This window comes from Pleurodeles waltl, chromosome 4_2 (genome assembly GCF_031143425.1).
Source record: "Pleurodeles waltl isolate 20211129_DDA chromosome 4_2, aPleWal1.hap1.20221129, whole genome shotgun sequence".
Lineage (NCBI taxonomy): Eukaryota > Metazoa > Chordata > Amphibia > Caudata > Salamandridae > Pleurodeles > Pleurodeles waltl.
In genome coordinates this window covers 402,716,931-402,737,618 of record NC_090443.1, presented here as the reverse complement: position 1 = coordinate 402,737,618, position 20,688 = coordinate 402,716,931, and the positions used below count along the sequence as shown (strand labels likewise).

Sequence of the window (20,688 nt, the reverse complement as noted above, 5' to 3'; positions counted from 1 at the left end):
ATTCTGGGTAACCGAACCTGGTCCGAGCCCCGCCAGTCACCCCTCCTTGGATTCCCCTAGGTCTCTAGTTTTCAGAAATGTACAGGTTTGGTAGGTTTCCCTAGGTGCCGGCTGAGCTAGAGGCCAAAATCTACAGGTAGTCACTTCGCATAAAACACCTCTGTTTTCTTCCAAAATTTTGGTGGTGTCCACGTTGCGCTTTGGGGCGTTTCCTGTCGCGGGCGCTAGGCCTACCCACGCAAGTGAGGTATCATTTGTATCGGGAGACTTGGGGGAACGCTGGGTGGAAGGAAATTTGTGGCTTCTCCCAGATTCCACCACTTTCTGCCACAGAAATGTGAGGAACATGTGTTTTTTTTAGCCAATTTTTGAGCTTTACAAAGGATTCTGGGTAACAGAACCTGGTCCGAGCCCCGCCAGTCACCCCTCCTTGGATTCCCCTAGGTCTCTAGTTTTCAGAAATGCACAGGTTTGGTAGGTTTCCCTAGGTGGCGGCTGAGCTAGAGGCCAAAATCTACAGGTAGGCACTTTGCTAAAAACAGGTCTGTTTTCTGTGATGTGTCCACGTTTGCGCTTTGGGGCGTTTCCTGTCGCGGGCGCTAGGCCTACCCACGCAAGTGAGGTATCATTTTTATCGGGAGACTTGGGGGAACGCTGGGTGGAAGGAAATTTGTGGCTTCTCCCAGATTCCACCACTTTCTGCCACAGAAATGTGAGGAACATGTGTTTTTTTTAGCCAATTTTTGAGCTTTACAAAGGATTCTGGGTAACAGAACCTGGTCCGAGCCCCGCCAGTCACCCCTCCTTGGATTCCCCTAGGTCTCTAGTTTTCAGAAATGCACAGGTTTGGTAGGTTTCCCTAGGTGGCGGCTGAGCTAGAGGCCAAAATCTACAAGTAGGCACTTTGCTAAAAACAGGTCTGTTTTCTGTGATGTGTCCACGTTGCGCTTTGGGGCGTTTCCTGTCGCGGGCACTAGGCCTACCCACACAAGTGAGGTATCATTTTTATCGGGAGACGTGGGGGAACGCTGGGTGGAAGGAAATTTGTGGCTCCTCTCAGATTCTAGAACTTTCTGCCACAGAAATGTGAGGAACGTGTTTTTTTGGCCAATTTTTGAGCTTTGCAAAGGATTCTGGGTAACAGAACCTGGTCCGAGCCCCGCCAGTCACCCCTCCTTGGATTCCCCTAGGTCTCTAGTTTTCAGAAATGCACAGGTTTGGTAGGTTTCCCTAGGTGGCGGCTGAGCTAGAGGCCAAAATCTACAGGTAGGCACTTTGCTAAAAACAGGTCTGTTTTCTGTGATGTGTCCACGTTTGCGCTTTGGGGCGTTTCCTGTCGCGGGCGCTAGGCCTACCCACACAAGTGAGGTATCATTTTTATCGGGAGACGTGGGGGAACGCTGGGTGGAAGGAAATTTGTGGCTCCTCTCAGATTCCAGAACTTTCTGCCACAGAAATGTGAGGAACATGTGTTTTTTTAGCCAAATTTTGAGGTTTGCAAAGGATTCTGGGTAACAGAACCTGGTCCGAGCCACACAAATCACCCCATCGTGGATTCCCCTAGGTCTCTAGTTTTCAGAAATGCACAGGTTTGGTAGGTTTCCCTAGGTGGCGGCTGAGCTAGAGGCCAAAATCTACAGGTAGGCACTTTGCTAAAAACAGGTCTATTTTCTGTGATGTGTCCACGTTGCGCTTTGGGGCGTTTCCTGTCGCGGGCGCTAGGCCTACCCACGCAAGTGAGGTATCATTTTTATCGGGAGACTTGGGGGAACGCTGGGTGGAAGGAAATTTGTGGCTCCTCCCAGATTCCAGAACTTTCTGCCACAGAAATGTGAGGAACATGTGTTTTTTTTAGCCAATTTTTGAGCTTTGCAAAGGATTCTGGGTAACAGAACCTGGTCCGAGCCCCGCCAGTCACCCCTCCTTGGATTCCCCTAGGTCTCTAGTTTTCAGAAATGTACAGGTTTGGTAGGTTTCCCTAGGTGCCGGCTGAGCTAGAGGCCAAAATCTACAGGTAGTCACTTCGCAAAAAACACCTCTGTTTTCTTCCAAAATTTTGGTGGTGTCCACGTTGCGCTTTGGGCCGTTTCCTGTCGCGGGCGCTAGGCCTACCCACGCAAGTGAGGTATCATTTTTATCGGGAGACTTGGGGGAACGCTGGGTGGAAGGAAATTTGTGGCTCCTCCCAGATTCCAGCACTTTCTGCCACAGAAATGTGAGGAACATGTGTTTTTTTTAGCCAATTTTTGAGCTTTGCAAAGGATTCTGGGTAACAGAACCTGGTCCGAGCCCCGCCAGTCACCCCTCTTGGATTCACCTAGGTCTCTAGTTTTCAGAAATGCACAGGTTTGGTAGGTTTCCCTAGGTGGCGGCTGAGCTAGAGGCCAAAATCTACAGGTAGGCACTTTGCTAAAAACAGGTCTGTTTTCTGTGATGTGTCCACGTTGCGCTTTGGGGCGTTTCCTGTCGCGGGCGCTAGGCCTACCCACACAAGTGAGGTATCATTTTTATTGGGAGACGTGGGGGAACGCTGGGTGGAAGGAAATTTGTGGCTCCTCTCAGATTCCAGAACTTTCTGCCACAGAAATGTGAGGAACATGTGTTTTTTTAGCCAATTTTTGAGCTTTGCAAAGGATTCTGGGTAACAGAACCTGGTCCGAGCCCCGCCAGTCACCCCTCCTTGGATTCCCCTAGGTCTCTAGTTTTCAGAAATGCACAGGTTTGGTAGGTTTCCCTAGGTGGCGGCTGAGCTAGAGGCCAAAATCTACAGGTAGGCACTTTGCTAAAAACAGGTCTGTTTTCTGTGATGTGTCCACGTTTGCGCTTTGGGGCGTTTCCTGTCGCGGGCGCTAGGCCTACCCACACAAGTGAGGTATCATTTTTATCGGGAGACGTGGGGGAACGCTGGGTGGAAGGAAATTTGTGGCTCCTCTCAGATTCCAGAACTTTCTGCCACAGAAATGTGAGGAACATGTGTTTTTTTAGCCAAATTTTGAGGTTTGCAAAGGATTCTGGGTAACAGAACCTGGTCCGAGCCACACAAATCACCCCATCGTGGATTCCCCTAGGTCTCTAGTTTTCAGAAATGCACAGGTTTGGTAGGTTTCCCTAGGTGGCGGCTGAGCTAGAGGCCAAAATCTACAGGTAGGCACTTTGCTAAAAACAGGTCTATTTTCTGTGATGTGTCCACGTTGCGCTTTGGGGCGTTTCCTGTCGCGGGCGCTAGGCCTACCCACGCAAGTGAGGTATCATTTTTATCGGGAGACTTGGGGGAACGCTGGGTGGAAGGAAATTTGTGGCTCCTCCCAGATTCCAGAACTTTCTGCCACAGAAATGTGAGGAACATGTGTTTTTTTTAGCCAATTTTTGAGCTTTGCAAAGGATTCTGGGTAACAGAACCTGGTCCGAGCCCCGCCAGTCACCCCTCCTTGGATTCCCCTAGGTCTCTAGTTTTCAGAAATGTACAGGTTTGGTAGGTTTCCCTAGGTGCCGGCTGAGCTAGAGGCCAAAATCTACAGGTAGTCACTTCGCAAAAAACACCTCTGTTTTCTTCCAAAATTTTGGTGGTGTCCACGTTGCGCTTTGGGCCGTTTCCTGTCGCGGGCGCTAGGCCTACCCACGCAAGTGAGGTATCATTTTTATCGGGAGACTTGGGGGAACGCTGGGTGGAAGGAAATTTGTGGCTCCTCCCAGATTCCAGCACTTTCTGCCACAGAAATGTGAGGAACATGTGTTTTTTTTAGCCAATTTTTGAGCTTTGCAAAGGATTCTGGGTAACAGAACCTGGTCCGAGCCCCGCCAGTCACCCCTCTTGGATTCACCTAGGTCTCTAGTTTTCAGAAATGCACAGGTTTGGTAGGTTTCCCTAGGTGGCGGCTGAGCTAGAGGCCAAAATCTACAGGTAGGCACTTTGCTAAAAACAGGTCTGTTTTCTGTGATGTGTCCACGTTGCGCTTTGGGGCGTTTCCTGTCGCGGGCGCTAGGCCTACCCACACAAGTGAGGTATCATTTTTATTGGGAGACGTGGGGGAACGCTGGGTGGAAGGAAATTTGTGGCTCCTCTCAGATTCCAGAACTTTCTGCCACAGAAATGTGAGGAACATGTGTTTTTTTAGCCAATTTTTGAGCTTTGCAAAGGATTCTGGGTAACAGAACCTGGTCCGAGCCCCGCCAGTCACCCCTCCTTGGATTCCCCTAGGTCTCTAGTTTTCAGAAATGCACAGGTTTGGTAGGTTTCCCTAGGTGGCGGCTGAGCTAGAGGCCAAAATCTACAGGTAGGCACTTTGCTAAAAACAGGTCTGTTTTCTGTGATGTGTCCACGTTGCGCTTTGGGGCGTTTCCTGTCGCGGGCGCTAGGCCTACCCACACAAGTGAGGTATCATTTTTATCGGGAGACGTGGGGGAACGCTGGGTGGAAGGAAATTTGTGGCTCCTCTCAGATTCCAGAACTTTCTGCCACAGAAATGTGAGGAACATGTGTTTTTTTAGCCAAATTTTGAGGTTTGCAAAGGATTCTGGGTAACAGAACCTGGTCCGAGCCACACAAATCACCCCATCTTGGATTCCCCTAGGTCTCTAGTTTTCAGAAATGCACAGGTTTGGTAGGTTTCCCTAGGTGGCGGCTGAGCTAGAGGCCAAAATCTACAGGTAGGCACTTTGCTAAAAACAGGTCTATTTTCTGTGATGTGTCCACGTTGCGCTTTGGGGCGTTTCCTGTCGCGGGCGCTAGGCCTACCCACACAAGTGAGGTGTCATTTTTATCGGGAGACGTGGGGGAACGCTGGGTGGAAGGAAATTTGTGGCTCCTCTCAGATTCCAGAACTTTCTGCCACAGAAATGTGAGGAACATGTGTTTTTTTAGCCAAATTTTGAGGTTTGCAAAGGATTCTGGGTAACAGAACCTGGTCCGAGCCACACAAATCACCCCATCTTGGATTCCCCTAGGTCTCTAGTTTTCAGAAATGCACAGGTTTGGTAGGTTTCCCTAGGTGGCGGCTGAGCTAGAGGCCAAAATCTACAGGTAGGCACTTTGCTAAAAACAGGTCTGTTTTCTGTGATGTGTCCACGTTGCGCTTTGGGGCGTTTCCTGTCGCGGGCGCTAGGCCTACCCACACAAGTGAGGTATAATTTTTATCGGGAGACTTGGGGGAACATAGAATAGCAAAACAAGTGTTATTGCCCCTTGTCTTTCTCTACATTTTTCCCTTCCAAATGTAAGACAGTGTGTAAAAAAGACGTCTATTTGAGAAATGCCCTGTAATTCACATGCTAGTATGGGCACCCCGGAATTCAGAGATGTGCAAATAACCACTGCTTCTCAACACCTTATCTTGTGCCCATTTTGGAAATACAAAGGTTTTCTTGATAGCTATTTTTTTACTCTTTATATTTCAGCAAATGAATTGCTGTATACCCGGCATAGAATGAAAACCCACTGCAGGGTGCAGGTCATTTATTGGCTCGGGGTACCTAGAGTTCTTGATGAACCTACAAGCCCTATATATCCCCGCAACCAGAAGAGTCCAGCAGACGTAACGGTATATTGCTTTCGAAAATCTGACATTGCAGGAAAAAGTTACAGAGTAAAACTTAGAGAAAAATTGATGTTTTTTTCACCTCAATTTCAATATTTTTCTTTTTCAGTTGTTATTTTCTGTAGGAAACCCTTGTAGGATCTACACAAATTACCCCTTGCTGAATTCAGAATTTTGTCTACTTTTCAGAAATGTTGCGGTTTATGGGATCCAGCGTTGGTTTCATGCCCATTTCTGTCACTGACTGGAAGGAGGCTGAAAGCACAAAAAATCGTAAAAATGGGGTATGTCCCAGTAAAATGCCAAAATTGGGTTGAAAAATTGGGTTTTCTGATTCAAGTCTGCCTGTTCCTGAAAGCTGGGAAGCTGGTGATTTTATCACCGCAAACCCTTTGTTGATGCCCTTTTCAGGGAAAAAACCACAAGCCTTCTTCTGCAGCCCATTTTTCCCATTTTTTTAAAAAAAACGAAATTTTCACTGTTTTTTGGCTAATTTCTTGGCCTCCTTCTGGGGAACCCACAAAGTCTGGGTACCTCTAGAATCCCTAGGATGTTGGAAAAACAGGACGCAAATTTGGCGTGGGTAGCTTATGTGAACAAAAAGTTATGAGGGCCTAAGCACGAACTGCTCCAAATAGCCAAAAAAAGGCTCGGCACAGGAGGGAGAAAAAGGCCTGGCAGCGAAGGGGTTAAAAAAGAAATAGACGTGCAGAGGCGCCATTTTGGAACCGTATTTGTGAAATACTTCCGGGTTGAAGAGGTAACGTTAGTGGTTAGTTCTCTTCTCCTATCATGGCGGTGCTGCTGAGATTGAGCTGCTTCCTGGGTGTTAAAGGTCAGTGACTTGTATGATATTTGTGGAATAGACTTTGTAAAGGGTCACAGGGTGCAGGGGTTGCCAGAGTCCGTTGAGAAATGAGAAAGCAAGCATTGTATGGCTACCATATATCTGTTTGAAAAAAACTCTAGTGTGGCCGAGAGATCATGGCTGCATTGTAAACCATTTGAAGCTACTTGGAGCAAAATCAGCATGTCAAGTTAGATCTGAGATCGTGCCAGGTACAAATGAGCGTACCGTACATGGGTGTATTTTAAGACTAACGCAGGTCCCTTAAGTTATAAATATTGTGTTAGGGAAATTTGGTGGCAAGGTTTACCTTGACGCACAAGCTCAACTAAATTTCACCCTTTTTTTAAAAGGTTTTCTTCCTGGGTACATCGAGTTTCCAATATGTGCAATCAGGTAGTTGCTGCTTGCCAAGTACTTACTCCACTGCTAGGTCAATGATACGTTTTGTGTTGCATTTAATTTCCCCTAAAACATCAATGGTCTGCCATTGTCACAGAAACATAACATATGCCTAAGCTCTTCCCTCTGCTGCCATATCTAACTCACCAAACCTCACTCTACTACTGTGACCTCCCACACAATCCTACTAAATTCTCCTGCATTTATCTCACCCTGCTACTATGCTCTCCCTAACCCTTCCACATACTCTTCCCCTCTCTGCCCCCCTTTACTCACTCCAAGCCTTTGGCTTGAGTAAATGAAGGATATACTCCCAATTAACACTTCGGGATTTCTTTCCTCCTCCACCCCGCCATTACTCCAGTCAATCTAACTAACAAACTCCCATATCCGTGGCTCAAATTAACTCATAATAATACTAAAACTGTACTCATTATTTAACAATATTAATCCATCACTAATTCTTGTTGGGTTCCAGAGTAGCGTGCTACTCATCGAAAAGCGCTTTGACGCCTCGTCATGGGTAGTAAGCGCTATATAAATACGATTACAATACAATACAATCTCTTGGCTCTCATTCTTAAATGTTTGTGCATATGTATTTTTTTTTTTTTTTTTTTTTACAAACATTTAAAAATGTGAACATGCGATCATTTCAAATTTTAAACTATTGGTTTTGGTGGGGACTAAAATCGCTGATGTGACATGGTACTGTTATCAAAACACGGCAATTTGATGAGAGGTAAAGCTCTTCACGCTGAGATGCATGCTGCTGCAGGACGCACATGCTTGAGTATTCCTAATCCACATGTTGACAAAGGCGAAACCTAATGGCTTTGCCAGTGCTCGGTTTACGCAAAAGGTTTTCACCTGGCACCTCATCTAAATACTAGTCTGGCATTTTTTTTATCATTGGAATGTTTTATTCCTAAATATTTTTTATACTTGGACATATTTAGACCTCACATAAAATGAAATGGCGTCCAGATCTTTAGGAATGAGATTGTAATGTTTTTTCTTCCAAACAGAGAACCTGAACAATAATAATGATCCATACATGCATATTTCTGACCAGAGGGTGCTACAAATACTGTCTAAGCACTAAGGTAAATGTAGGTACAGAATTAGACCTTACAATTAGAAGAAATGGAACATGAACCCACACACACAACAGTGGATGTTTCTCAAGGGCCCTATCAATGCCCCTCAAAACCAACTCTTCTTCTTTCAGGCCCAAGGTCAAAGTCACTGCTTGAAAGCTTTTACCATGGATAATCTTTTTTAACCTGAATGATAATCAAATATTTCTGCCAGAATGAAGGGGGTTCAATTTCCGTATTTAAACATATTTGTCTTTCAACACAGCCTGCCAATAATAATGCCAACTGTAATCAAAATTTTACATGCAAACATAAGCGACAAACTACAAAGCAGTAAATAGAAAGACAGCGCCACAGGGCAAAATGAATGAAGGAGGCAAGCAACGTGGAGGCGAGAAATACCAACCTCCTTTTTAATAACGGTTGTTGGGAGCCTTGACAACTGTATGAATTCGGAAGAAGCTGCGAGCCTGGTGGGGGCACAGGCAATTGAAGGGGAGAATGGTCCATATGTTTCACAAGAAGTCGTGGAAGACATTTTCAGGGACACGGAGAAAGCTTGAGTGGGTAACATAGAATCCAACAGGGACGCAGGACAACGGGAAAAACAATTTAACATTATCAAGAAAAAGAGGCACATTTAGGCGAGCATTAGAGAAAGTCACGGGTGCACCTAAAAGAACCGTAGCGGAAAAAGAAGGAGTGACTCCAGAGAACATCCAATCTCCGGGTGAATTTCAGAAGGGCCCAGCAATCACGTTCATCAATCTACATATACAAACGTAACATATCGGGAAGGCTATATGAATTAGATAAACTGTTATAATTCAACAACCAAATGTGCCAAACACATTGAATGGTAGGTATAATGAAACAAATGCATAGAAGCACACTTTTTTGAGAGATCCAAATAAAATAATACATTTTGCATATTTAAGCGGCTTGAAAATGTGAATGCTATTTTTCAAACTATTTTAGGATACCTACATGTAGCAACTCAGTATTCAAAAGCGGAACGCAAATTTGACACACGTGGAGAAAATACTCATGGAACAAAAATATAGTATACCAGATGCTACTATACTAAGCAGCAGTAAAAATGGGTCAATATCACGAAAATGTAGGGATGGAGATAAGATTAGTTAATAAATACTATAAAAAAAGACCCAGAATCAACCCGAATAATCAAGTGAAGCAAAACTAAGATAAAGCATTTATGAAACCTACCAGTGCTAAGGTTTAGAAAGAACATCATACACTAAACAAAAAGTCATGTCGAATTAAATTCACAGGGAAGAGACATGCAAGTATAGTTTTACTCACCTCCAGTAACTCTTGTACTACTTTTCCTACATTCCCTTTTCCAGAGTCATGAAATGTCCAGGCCAGCACGCTGAGGTACGAAGATCATTTTACCCAAGCACAAAAATACAAACAAAAAACACCACACAATAAAAAACCTGGAAGCATGCTGGGCTCACTAGAATCCAAGCCTTGTTCTTACCATACCCACTTGTTTTCATGAGCACAAAACTAAAATATCTTCTCAAAGGAAACGCACAAGTCAGCCTGATGAGAGGTTGTCGGGATTAAGTAAGATTTAGGACTACCAAAACAAACCTGCCCAGGAGGGCAAATAGACTTCACTGTTACATCCAATCCAGCCTCCTCCACAATAATGAAAATATTATAAAGTATTTCCAACAGACCGGGAAGTGCAAGGAGCCATACGCACTAGAAGACACCATAAAGAAGACAAGCATTTGCAATGCAATGGGTCTCGCATTTGCTTGAGTTAGAGCTATTAGCGTTGTAAACTCCTAATCGGACTTTTCTTGCAACAAAAATTGAAAGAAAAAAACGAGCGCGATCGATCACACTGAAATTGAAAAACAAAAAAAACAAGCGGGATTACGCTATGTAAAACCCAGAGCGATCGTGCTGCGTGGAGAATAAAAAGATAAAGTAGTGCAGAAACCAGGCTGAAAACATGGAGCCTTGTATGTTTTCAGTAGCTGGCCAGTGCGCTCTAGGAGGGCTGAACAACGGAAAAGGCATGACGTATGCATACTTTTCACTAATGAAATCAAGCGGATTTTAAAAGGCAAGCCCACGAACCAATGAAAGTGACGGGCATGACATGACGAGTGTGGTTAAAAGCCCAAAGAGAGATTACAACAGGGATGGAGCGCTTGTGCGCTCAACCCCAAAAAATTAGGTAGAGAATCTTCCAGAGATAGTACTGCCTCAAGACCAAGTATAGCTACACCAGGAAGCGGATCTCAGAGGTGGTGACATATCCTTGCACTGCGGCAAGAAGGAAGGGTACCATTGAGGCGCACATTACAACTCAGGAGGAAATCAGAATTCTGTCGGTAACAGTTATCAGCAGAACTGTGATTACAACCATTGTGTTAACACTACAATCGGGGTGCCTCCCCAACACTCGGCTAACTCCAGCCTCCAGCTTCCTCCCAGCCCCTTGTAATATAATGACCCAAAACCCCACGTCTCCTGGTGACATCCTCAAACAGACTTAGTAGTGAGCCCTAGAGTTTATGCCCACTACTTTGCTCCTATGGAGGGGCCACCTGGGAAACTGAATGAAGGCCCTCACTTACAATCCAAGAACTAAAATTCTAGTGAAAAATTGAAAGAAGCACAGGACACTGTTGTTATGCCCAGTAGGACAAAAGGCTGAAATCCCCAGATCCCAGCACAAACATCTTAGAAGAGTATGGGGGTGATAGCAGGCTCTGGTATTCACCGAAAGCAAAACCCCTGGGCATCTGGCCTACAGACAACTCATGTGAAGCCATGAAAATAGCAAGGCTGGCACTTACTGCAACCCTGACTCTTAGGAAACCCCAAAGAGACCCAGATTAGGACCTAACAGGACGCATAGGGTAAAGAACTTGGAAAGAAATGTTATGGCTCTCTCCAGAAAGAGTTAGAATATCGCTAGTTAAACACTTCAAATGAAAAAAATATAGTGTGTTGTACTAAAAAGCATCTTAGGCTAACTACATATAAATCCTTGATAGCCCCCTTCAGGCGGTAACTCAGTGCTTGACCCTAAAATGGTTGCTGTGGCTAGGAGTGGACCAGCAAGCTACCTCAAAGAGTTCCTATGCAAGGCCTAGGTGACCTGACTCAGAATTACACCAGTGGTGAGACTGATGAGGAAACAATAGGATGCCTTTTGTTAAGGGACCCGGTAGTTAAGTCCCACAGGAGCCAGATAAAATCCTGGTGTTACAGCTGGTGGGACACTCAGATCAGGGTACCCAGTACAAAAAGGTCCAAGGTGAAAGACTTTAGTATTTTTTTAAATTTAATTAAACATTTGCTTATTGAAACAAAGTACAAGAACATACAATCTGGCCAGGCGTGAAGATATCAAGGTAGAATCTTGAGCATTAAGTGTCAAAGCCTGCAGAATGGCAGTCAGATACGCAGAAAAAAATCTTCTGAAAAGGTCTGTGTGCATCATGGAGTGTGGGAGCCATGCCAAAATACCACCACTACCACATGCCATGAGAAGGGACAGAGACTGGTCCTGCTAGCCAACAAGCGTGGTCAGGAAGTGAAGCCTGGGCATGGATGGGGCCTCAAGTGTCTGGGTGGTACTGTAAACAAACTTGGGATTCTTTTTATTTTAGTGCACCTTTGTGCAAGGTAATCTCTGCTGCGCAGCTGCTGGCCTGGACATTCCATTACTCAAGGAAAGTGAACTGAGCCCAAGAGTTTAAACATTGAAATTAATGACTGGATTTCCTTTCATATTTACTTACATCGATGTAGAAAAATAGAAAGTATCATGATATTATTGTGATCAAAAGTAGGAAAAATCGTTTCAAGTGCTGCACATGCAATGTAGTATGGAAGGAAAATACTCAATACTGTAAAAAGCTTAATGCTCAATAAAACATGTACATTAGACACAGACCAAGCGAGAATTAGCTGGCTCCAAGTAGAATGTGGTGTCTACGGTGATCAGAAAGACTGCACCAATCAAAATAATAGAGTGCTGGCACTGGAATGCCAAGCCTTCCAATATTAAAGCATCATATAGAAGATGCCTTGCTTTCCTAAAAGACTACAACTTTTTTGACCCTCTTTTCAAAAGAAATCTTTCATGCGGAGGCGGGGACTTCACATACAATTATTTATTAATTTATTTATTTTCTTTATTAGAGTTTAATGAAAAGAATCCATTATTCCCCCCCATTGATCACCATAAAAATGTTGGTGTCCATGACACCCCTTCCGCACTTCCTCTTAGCAGCAAGCTCAAAAAATATCCATTGGCTAAGCCTGAAATGTTGATGTCGCCTATACTTCTTTTCACTGTTGCACACCCCTTCTAGTACTGAAGCCCTTCACAAAAAGGTCCATGGGCGTCAGCAAAATGGAATCCAAATGGCTCCAAGGGGTTTCAATGCATCATGTTTTCTGTATGACTGAAGCGACGACTCTGAGGTTAGCAGGACATGGTAGCTTCTATCCACTGATGCAAATCTCTTCATACCAGCTCAAGCACCTGGGTGAGAGAACAGAGAAGTGGCATAAGAGTGACAAAGAGGAAAGAAAAATGCACATTCACTTAAACCTCAAGCAGAAGTATTTGGATGATTGACACCGGAAAGCTTATTTATTTGAAAATAAATTGGGATGTTTGTGGCAAGCTAATACCATCCACTGTCTGTGACGGAAAGATGATTCAACATTCCCCTGGTTGTCATGCAGAGACTGCAGAAACATCTTCATATGATGTTATTTTAGGATCTCTTCAAACGATGTCACAACATCTGGATCTATGAGGTTTGAAGCTTGTTTTCATTTAACTCAAATCATTACTGATATGGTGCTAATGAAAACGTTACTTACCTCCGATAATTATATTTCTAGTGCATACTATACCTTCCTGGACATCCCTTGCCTTAGTAATACCTCTCAGGTGCCAGACTGCATCCAGTAGGCAGCACTACTTCAATATCCCCTCTGCCTTCCCAGGATTTAACAAAATCAGCCTGCTTAGAGCACACTTGGCATGTTGGCATCAATGCTTTTTTTTGCACCTATCTGAGGAGAGCAGAGAAGAACAAAATAAAGCGTAACCGACAGTAGACAACAGACCAGCAGAACAACTGTAAATTATCAAACAATTGTAAAATATCACCAATCTTATTATTGTTTCTGGACCTATCTCAGAGGTTACAAGGGTAAAGAATCTGCGGGAAGACAAAGTACCTACTAGAACGAAAAGTTTTGTCACGAGCTACCTTTCGCTTACTGCCCTTGTCAGATGGAGCTGAAGTGCGACCTCAATTATTGTAGGTCCTGCTCTGGCCGAGGTAGGTGCGACCCCTTCCGGTAGCCACGGTGCTGCTGACAACGGTACGCCACAACAGTCTGTGTCCACCAGAAGAAGCCCCAGAGAAAAAAAACCTTAAGGGTTAAAAAAAAACTCTGACAGGAATAGGAAAAAGGACACGTGAAAAATCAGAACTCCAACGCCAAGAAAAGAATACCTAGAAAAGCTGGAAAAAACACAGGAACAAAAACTGGAATCAGAGAAAAAACTGCTGGAGCGTGATCACACCCAAAGGAAGTGTTGCAACGGAAAGAGAACAAGAATCTGACCCCTTATATACCACTTAGCAGGAAGTGACATGCAGGAAGCAGTAAGAACGCCATCTTGGATTGGGAAAGGGGTTATAGAACAAAACAGAAGAAGGCACCATATTAGAAAGGGAAACAGATGCATGCAGGGAAAAGAAAAGAAGAATGGCATGCTGGGAAGGAGAGAATATGGCCCCACTCGGAAAAAGGAGAAAATAAAAAAGGAAGAAAGCCCTAGAACAGGGCACTAGGTAAGTGATGGGACGGAGGGGGGCGCAGACATCCCGAGGCAAACACCCATGCCGCGTGTTTAATGCGGCGAGGCCAGACACCCAACCCTGGGCTTCCGACTTCGTTGAGTGCAATAATGTGGGCCAGGGCCGCAGCGAGCCCCGCGATCGAGAAAACAGACCGCAGCACTCACCACAGCCCGAGCCGGGGATGCTGTGGGAGCCCGCTGTATGACAGTAGGTCCTCCCCCCGAAGCCCCGGGTTTTGCCAGAAAAAGACTGAAAAAACGACGGACCAATAGAGGAGCGTGAACAGAAGAGGTGTCTTCCCAGGAACATTCGCTAAGAGGATAGCTCTTCAAGTGAATGAGAAACTGGAGACGTCTTCGGAAAATTGCAGTCACATATTTCCTGGATCATGTAATTGGGCACATCATCAACCAACAGAGGAGGGGGACAGGGGAATTGTCTATGAAAAGGATCAGGCACATAAGGCTTCAACTGAGACACATGAAACATAGGATGTATCTTTCAAGTTCAAGGTAAACGAAAGATTGACTTTTTGAAGAATCAGGAATGGTCTAGAGTAACCGGGTGTGAACTTGTTTTGTGACAGACGGAGAGGCAAAAATGTGGAAGAAAGCCAGACCTTGTCTCTGACTTCATAAGACAGGGCATCACATCGTCTCTTATCAGCCATCTTTTTCATTTGTAGTTGGGTAGTAGAAGACTGGAATGTATAATACGTTGGATACTACATAGTTGTCAAGTAAATGATGTGCTAGCAGGAAGAGTAGATTCCCTGATAGTGGCAGGAAAGGATTTAGGATGAAAACCATAAAAGCAAAAAAAAAAAACAAAAAAAAAAAAAGGGACCTTTGAAGCACAATGTACTGCATTGTTATATGAGAATTCGGCGAGTGGTAAGTACATAGACCAGTTGCTTTGCGTAGCATTGCAACAACATTGTAAATATTGTTGAAGCCCTTGGTTCAGGCGTTCCGTTTGTCCATTAGTTTGTGGATGATAACCGGATGACAAGGCCACATTTATATGTAGTGTTTTGCAAAAATGCTTCCAAAAGCGTGAAATGTATTGGGGGCCGCGGTCTGAGACAGTGACTTGAGGGAGACCGTGAAGGTAAAAGATCTCTTGTATAAAGATGACTCAATTCTTTTGCAGTGGGTAATTTGTTTAATACAGTAAAATGAGCCATCTTAGTAAATGAGTCAACTGTCACCATTATAACTCGATTTCCTACTGAGGGAGGTAAGGAACACATGAAATTGGTTGATACAGTATGCCAAGGAGCTGGTGGAACATGTAAAGGGCGAAGCATTCCTGCTGGTTTTGTATGAGGTATCTTGGTTTGTGCACAGATGGGACAAGAAGCCACATAACTTTTAGTGTCTGTTTTAAGCGTGGGTCACCAAAAAGAGTGAAGGAGTAGTTCCTGGGTGGCTTTAATATTGCGATGACCGGCAATGGGAGAATCGTGACATATCTGTAGTGCGTCTGTTTAGACCATCTTTGTAGGGAGGAACAATGCATCCTTATGATAGTAGTATCCTTTAACTTTATGTAGATTTGGATGCAAGTTATTCATTTCAATTCTAGAGAGGGTTGAATACTCAGACTTCATTTTATCAAGAAAGGATTGTACTAGTTCAATAATTCTATCTGGTTCAATTAGGTTTTGTGTAGGAGGATAGATACTTTCAGGATCACGTCGTGACAAGGCATCTGGCAAAATATTTTGAGAACCAGGGATGTAAGTTATGTAGAAGTCAAATTGAGTAAACAGGCTTGGCGACTGTTCTGGCATTGTAAATTACGTAGACACTAAGTTTCGATGGTCTGTTCTCACATCAAAGGTTTCTCTTGAACCCATGAGGAATTTTCTCCATTCATTACAGGCTGTCTTTAAGACAAGAAGTTCTCATTCCAAAACAGAGTAATTATGCTCTGAATCAGATAATATATGGGATAGATAAAAAAAAGGATGTTCTAATCCATTATCGGTTTGCTTTTGTAGTAATGCGGCTCCTACTGCTCTCTCTGAAGCATCCGTGATAACTATAAATTGCTTGGTGGTATCAGGGTGCCATATGATTGGAGCTTGTGTGAAGGCACGCTTAAGGCCTTGAAATGGGGTTTCTGCAACTTCTGTCCAACAGAAGCCGTTCCGTAGACTCTGTTTCTTAAGAGTTTGCGTGATATGACTAGTTTGCTGGGCGAAATCTGCTATGAATTGACTATAAAAATTGGCCAATCACAAAAACACTGTTTCTTTAATAGAAGAGGGGGATGGGCAGTCTAGAATGGCTTGAACTTTGTCTGAGTCCATGGCAATACCAACTTGGTTGATATGGTACCCCAAATATTTCACCTCAGTTTTGTCGAATTCACATTTCTCTCGTTTGCAAAATAGTTGGTGTTGCCAGAGTCTTTCTAAAACTTGATGCATAGTATGATGTTCTGGATGAATGGAATATACTAAGATATTATCTAGTTATATAACCACTGTTTGATTGAAAAGGTCAGAAAACACTGAGTCCATAAAACTTTGAAAAATAGGGGGAGCACTGGTTAGGCCAAAGGGAATTACACAGTATTGACAATGACCAAAAGGGGTGGGGAAGGCGGTCTTCCATTCTTCTTTTATTCTTAGAAGATGGTAGGCTCCCCTAAGATCTAACTTGGTAAATTTCTTTGCTCCTCTTACAGCTTCTAGAATATCTTTTATGATGGGCAGAAGATACCGGTTGTTTATGGTGATCTTATTGAGCCCACAAAAGTCTATACAGGGATGTAGATCCATCGTCTTCTTTGGCACGAAAAAGAGGGGAGCCCCAGCGGGTGAAGAAGAAGGAGCAATCAACCTGCTCTGTAACTTTTCTTCCAGATATTCCTTGAGTATCTTCTTTTCAGGCTCAGCGAGTACATTCTCCCAAGAGGGTACTTACAGTACGAGTTTCAAAGGGAATGGCACAATCATATTCTGTATGTGGTGGCAGCACTGGTCTTTTGGGTTTCTGAAACACATCTGCATATTCCAGTTAATGACTGGGTACCCCCTGGATAGAGTTGATGGAACAATGCACTTCTTGTCGTGTCAAAAGCACTCTCTTTGATGACCAGTATGTTCCTGATAAAAAGCAATGATGTTGACAGAATTGGGAAGAAAGCGAAATAGTTCTGGTTTCCCAATTGATATAGGGATTGTGTTGTGTTAGCCAAGGTATATCTAGAATTATTACGTGAAGAAATCAGATCAAAGGAAACATATTCCTGATGTTTCCCAAAACGTAAACATAAGGTAGGAGTAGTTTTAGTGACAGGTCCAGAAGCTAGAAGGGATCCATCAACTGTATGAACCTGCTCCGGTATGTCCTTAGGTATTTGAGGAATTTTATTTTCCTTAGCCAATGTCTCATCAAGGAATATTCCGCTGTCTCCACAATCCAACAATGCTAATGCTCTCTCTTCCCGACCGTCAGGTAACTGCAATGTAATGGGCAAAAGAAAGAAGGATGCAATTTCTTCTTTGAAGGAACAAATAAAAGGTATCTCAGAACATCCCGTCCCCTCACTTCTCACAGAGGGTGGGAGTTGGCGTTTCCCGAAGACTTTGAAGGATGAATGGGGCATGTACAAATCAAATGACCAGAAGCACCACAGTAAAGACAGTCCTTTCGGTCGTCTGGTTTCACGTTCACTAGCAGTTCAGGATCCACAAGCTGTGTCGATTTGCATAGGTTGCTCCTCGATAGTTCCTCTAGACTCAGGTCGAGTCTCTTCGGGACGGTGAATGATGGTATGTGAGGTTCCTGAATGGGATGGTACACAACTCTTTCTCTTCTCCATCCTACGTTCATTAAGGCGATATTCTATTGAGAGTGCTAAGTCCATTAAACCCTTGATGTCTTCCACTCTAGCAGAGTGTACTAGTTCGTCCTTTATTTCATCCCGAAGACCCCTCCGAAAAAGGGTAACAAGGGTACTTTCTACCCAAGTGGTTTCCGCTGCCAATTGTTTGAAACATGTGATATATTGTAAGACGTCCTGGCTACCCTGCTGGATGTCACACAGGGCTTCTTCGACTGAGGACTCAAGTCCAGGACGTTCAAACATTTGCTTAAAGACACCAACAAAGGCTGTATAGTCAGACAACCAGCAATCATTTGTGGTTACCAAAGGAGTCGCCCAAGCCAAGGCCGGACCAAACAGGGCACTGATCAGGTATCATACTTTAGTCTTATCTTGCACAAGTTGCGAAGGTCAAAACACAAAAACGGTCAGGGCGTCAAGGAATTCTCCTAATTTGTTGGGATCCGCAGAAAAACGAGGTGTAGTTGCAGAGATGGTGGGGACATCTGTGGTCTGGAGACCAAGGGTTGTTGTAAAGCCGCATTTTCAGTTTGCAACTGTTGCAGTTCCTGGGCTTGTTGTCGGATGGTCAAGAGTAACGTTTGGCTTGTTTCCTCAGCAACCGAAGAGTCTTCCATGATCCTTGACCAAAACTGGGGTTTTGGGCATTGCAATCTGTCACTATCTACCTTTCGCTTACTGCCCTTGTCAGATGGAGCTAAATGGCGACCTTGATTCTTGTAGATCCGGCTCTGGTCGAGGTGGGGCAACCCCTTCCAGTAGCCACAGTGCTGCTGACAGTGGTACGCCACAACAGTCCATGTCCTCCAGAAGGAGTCCCAGAGGAAAAACCCTTAAGGGAAAAAACCTCTGACAGGATCTCCCTGGAACAGAAAAAGGACATGTGAAAAATCAGAACTCCAATGCCAAGAAAAGAATAACTGGAAAAGCTGGAAAAAACAGGAACAAAAACTGGAATCAGAGAAAAAAACAGCTGGAGCGTGATCACCACCAAAGGAAGTGTTGCTATGCAAAGAGAACAAGAATCTGACCCCTTTTATACCACTTAGGAGGAAGTGACATGCAGGAAGAAGCAAGAACGCTATCTTGGATTGGGAAAGGGGCTATAGAACAAAGCAGAAGAAGGTACCATATTAGAAAGGGAAATATATGCATGTAGGGAAAAAAAAAGAAGAATGGCATGCTAGGATGGAGAGAACATGGACCCACTAGGAAAAAGGAAAAAAGGAAGAAAGAGCCCTCGAACAGGGCACCAAGTAAGTGAAGGGCCGGGGGTGGGGGCATGGAGTGGCGTTCCAAAAAGAACAAATGAACATGGTGAGATTTAGAACTAGGGGGTATCTTGTGAAAGTATCTAGGGATGCCTGTGAAAAGATCGCCAAGGTGCAGCGAGATTCTCTCCTTATCCCCAAAGCACGACAAAAAGAGGGGAAAGCAGTGAGATATATTACCACCTACAGCTCAGATTCTGACCGGGTGATAAAAATTATGAAACCGTAACGGCATCTGATTAGAGCTGATAAAGCAATAGGTCATTTGGTTAGTTCCAGTCCTAAAGTTGTATACAGAAAGAGCAGTTCATTACAAGATATGCTACTGCATAGTTACATGACAAAACAGAAGACTACATGGTTTGGAAGTCAGCAGGGTTTCTACAAATGTACTAAATATAAGGCCTGCATGGACAGTTCTAATCGGAAGACTTTTAAAGTACCTATGTGCAGAGAAGTGAAAAACAATAAGTTTATCAATTGGAATTCTGATTTTATTGTTTGTGCCATAATTTGCCCATGTGGACCCCTGTATATAGGCAGTACTATTTTCCCTGTTAAGCGTATTTTGGAGCATTGGTGTGCCATTAGGAACAATGATGAAAATTATCCTGTGGCACGACATTGTAGATTAGCACATAATGGAAAGATTGATGGCATGTCTTTTTTCGGACTCGACAGGGTATTGCCGATTTCAAGAGGAGAAGATGGGGAATCTACCTTCAGGAAGATGGAATCTGAGTAGATTATCAGTTTAAACAGCAAACACCTGAGGGGTTTCAACCAGGACGAAGAACTTTTCGTACATGTGGGTTGAGAATTCTTTTGTGAGAATTTTTTCATGTAGTTCAAGGATGGTGGAATATGGTCATTGTTTTGTATATTTTTTGGTTGTTTCACTCGGTACCATTGTGTTGTGTCCATTGTCTCCTCTTTTTCCCTTTTTTACGATTTTTCGTGAAATTTAGCCATTGAGCAATATATTTTTGTATGATAAGTAAGATTATCAGCTAAATGTGACATGAAAGTGGTCGCTACTGAGAAGAAATTTTGGATGTTAATTATAAAAAATGTACCATGTATTATGGCAGTCAATTTGATTTGTTCCAAGCAGAAATGTAAACTGAAAGTATCAGAATTTCCTAGTATTAATGTGACTTGGAACTAATGACTTTTTTCATACGTAAATCGTGGTAGTTTTTCTTTTATGTCTATGAAACTGTTGGACTTAGTTTCTAAGGGAACTGGGGCATCGTAATCAATTTCCAGCTATGAGGAAGACCGCAATGGTTGAAACACATTAGCTGTGTGGAAATAAATGATTTTGAGTGCATCGTCTGGAGACCTGGCTGTTCCTTTCAGATCAAAAGAACTTTAAAGTTTTAAACATCAGCAACCCAGATAGCTCCAATAGTTGCCTAATAGCTCACATCAATGGCTGTTAAAAAACTATTGGAGCTATCTGGAGTGCTGACGTTTAAAACGTTTATAATTACAGGTCCTGCACCTGTAGTCGTGCACCGATCCCGGCTGGTGCGGCCAAGAAGAAAGGCAGGAACTGTTTTTGGATCCACACACACACACATATATATATATATATATATATATATATATAAATTGTGTATGCAGTACAGTGTACAGACATATATATATATATATATATATATATATATATATATATCTGCAGCCTAAAGAGTCTCTACAAATGGCCAGATTACATTGAATGTTCATTAAAAAAAAAAACAATTACATGGAAATATAAATTCAATAAAAATGACTAGAAAAAAT

The 20,688-nt window shown here is 43.5% G+C and overlaps 1 protein-coding gene across 1 annotated transcript in view; it reads right to left on the bottom strand.

Annotated features, from left to right (window-relative positions):
- Nucleotides 1-12,037: 12,037 nt before the first annotated feature.
- Nucleotides 12,038-20,688, bottom strand: part of COP1 (COP1 E3 ubiquitin ligase) — a 693,430-nt gene continuing 684,779 nt past the window's right edge. The window contains exon 20 of the mRNA XM_069231565.1: nt 12,038-12,426. Coding sequence (XP_069087666.1) covers nt 12,409-12,426 — 18 coding nt within the window. The 3' untranslated portion in view covers nt 12,038-12,408. The remainder of the gene's footprint in view (nt 12,427-20,688) is intronic.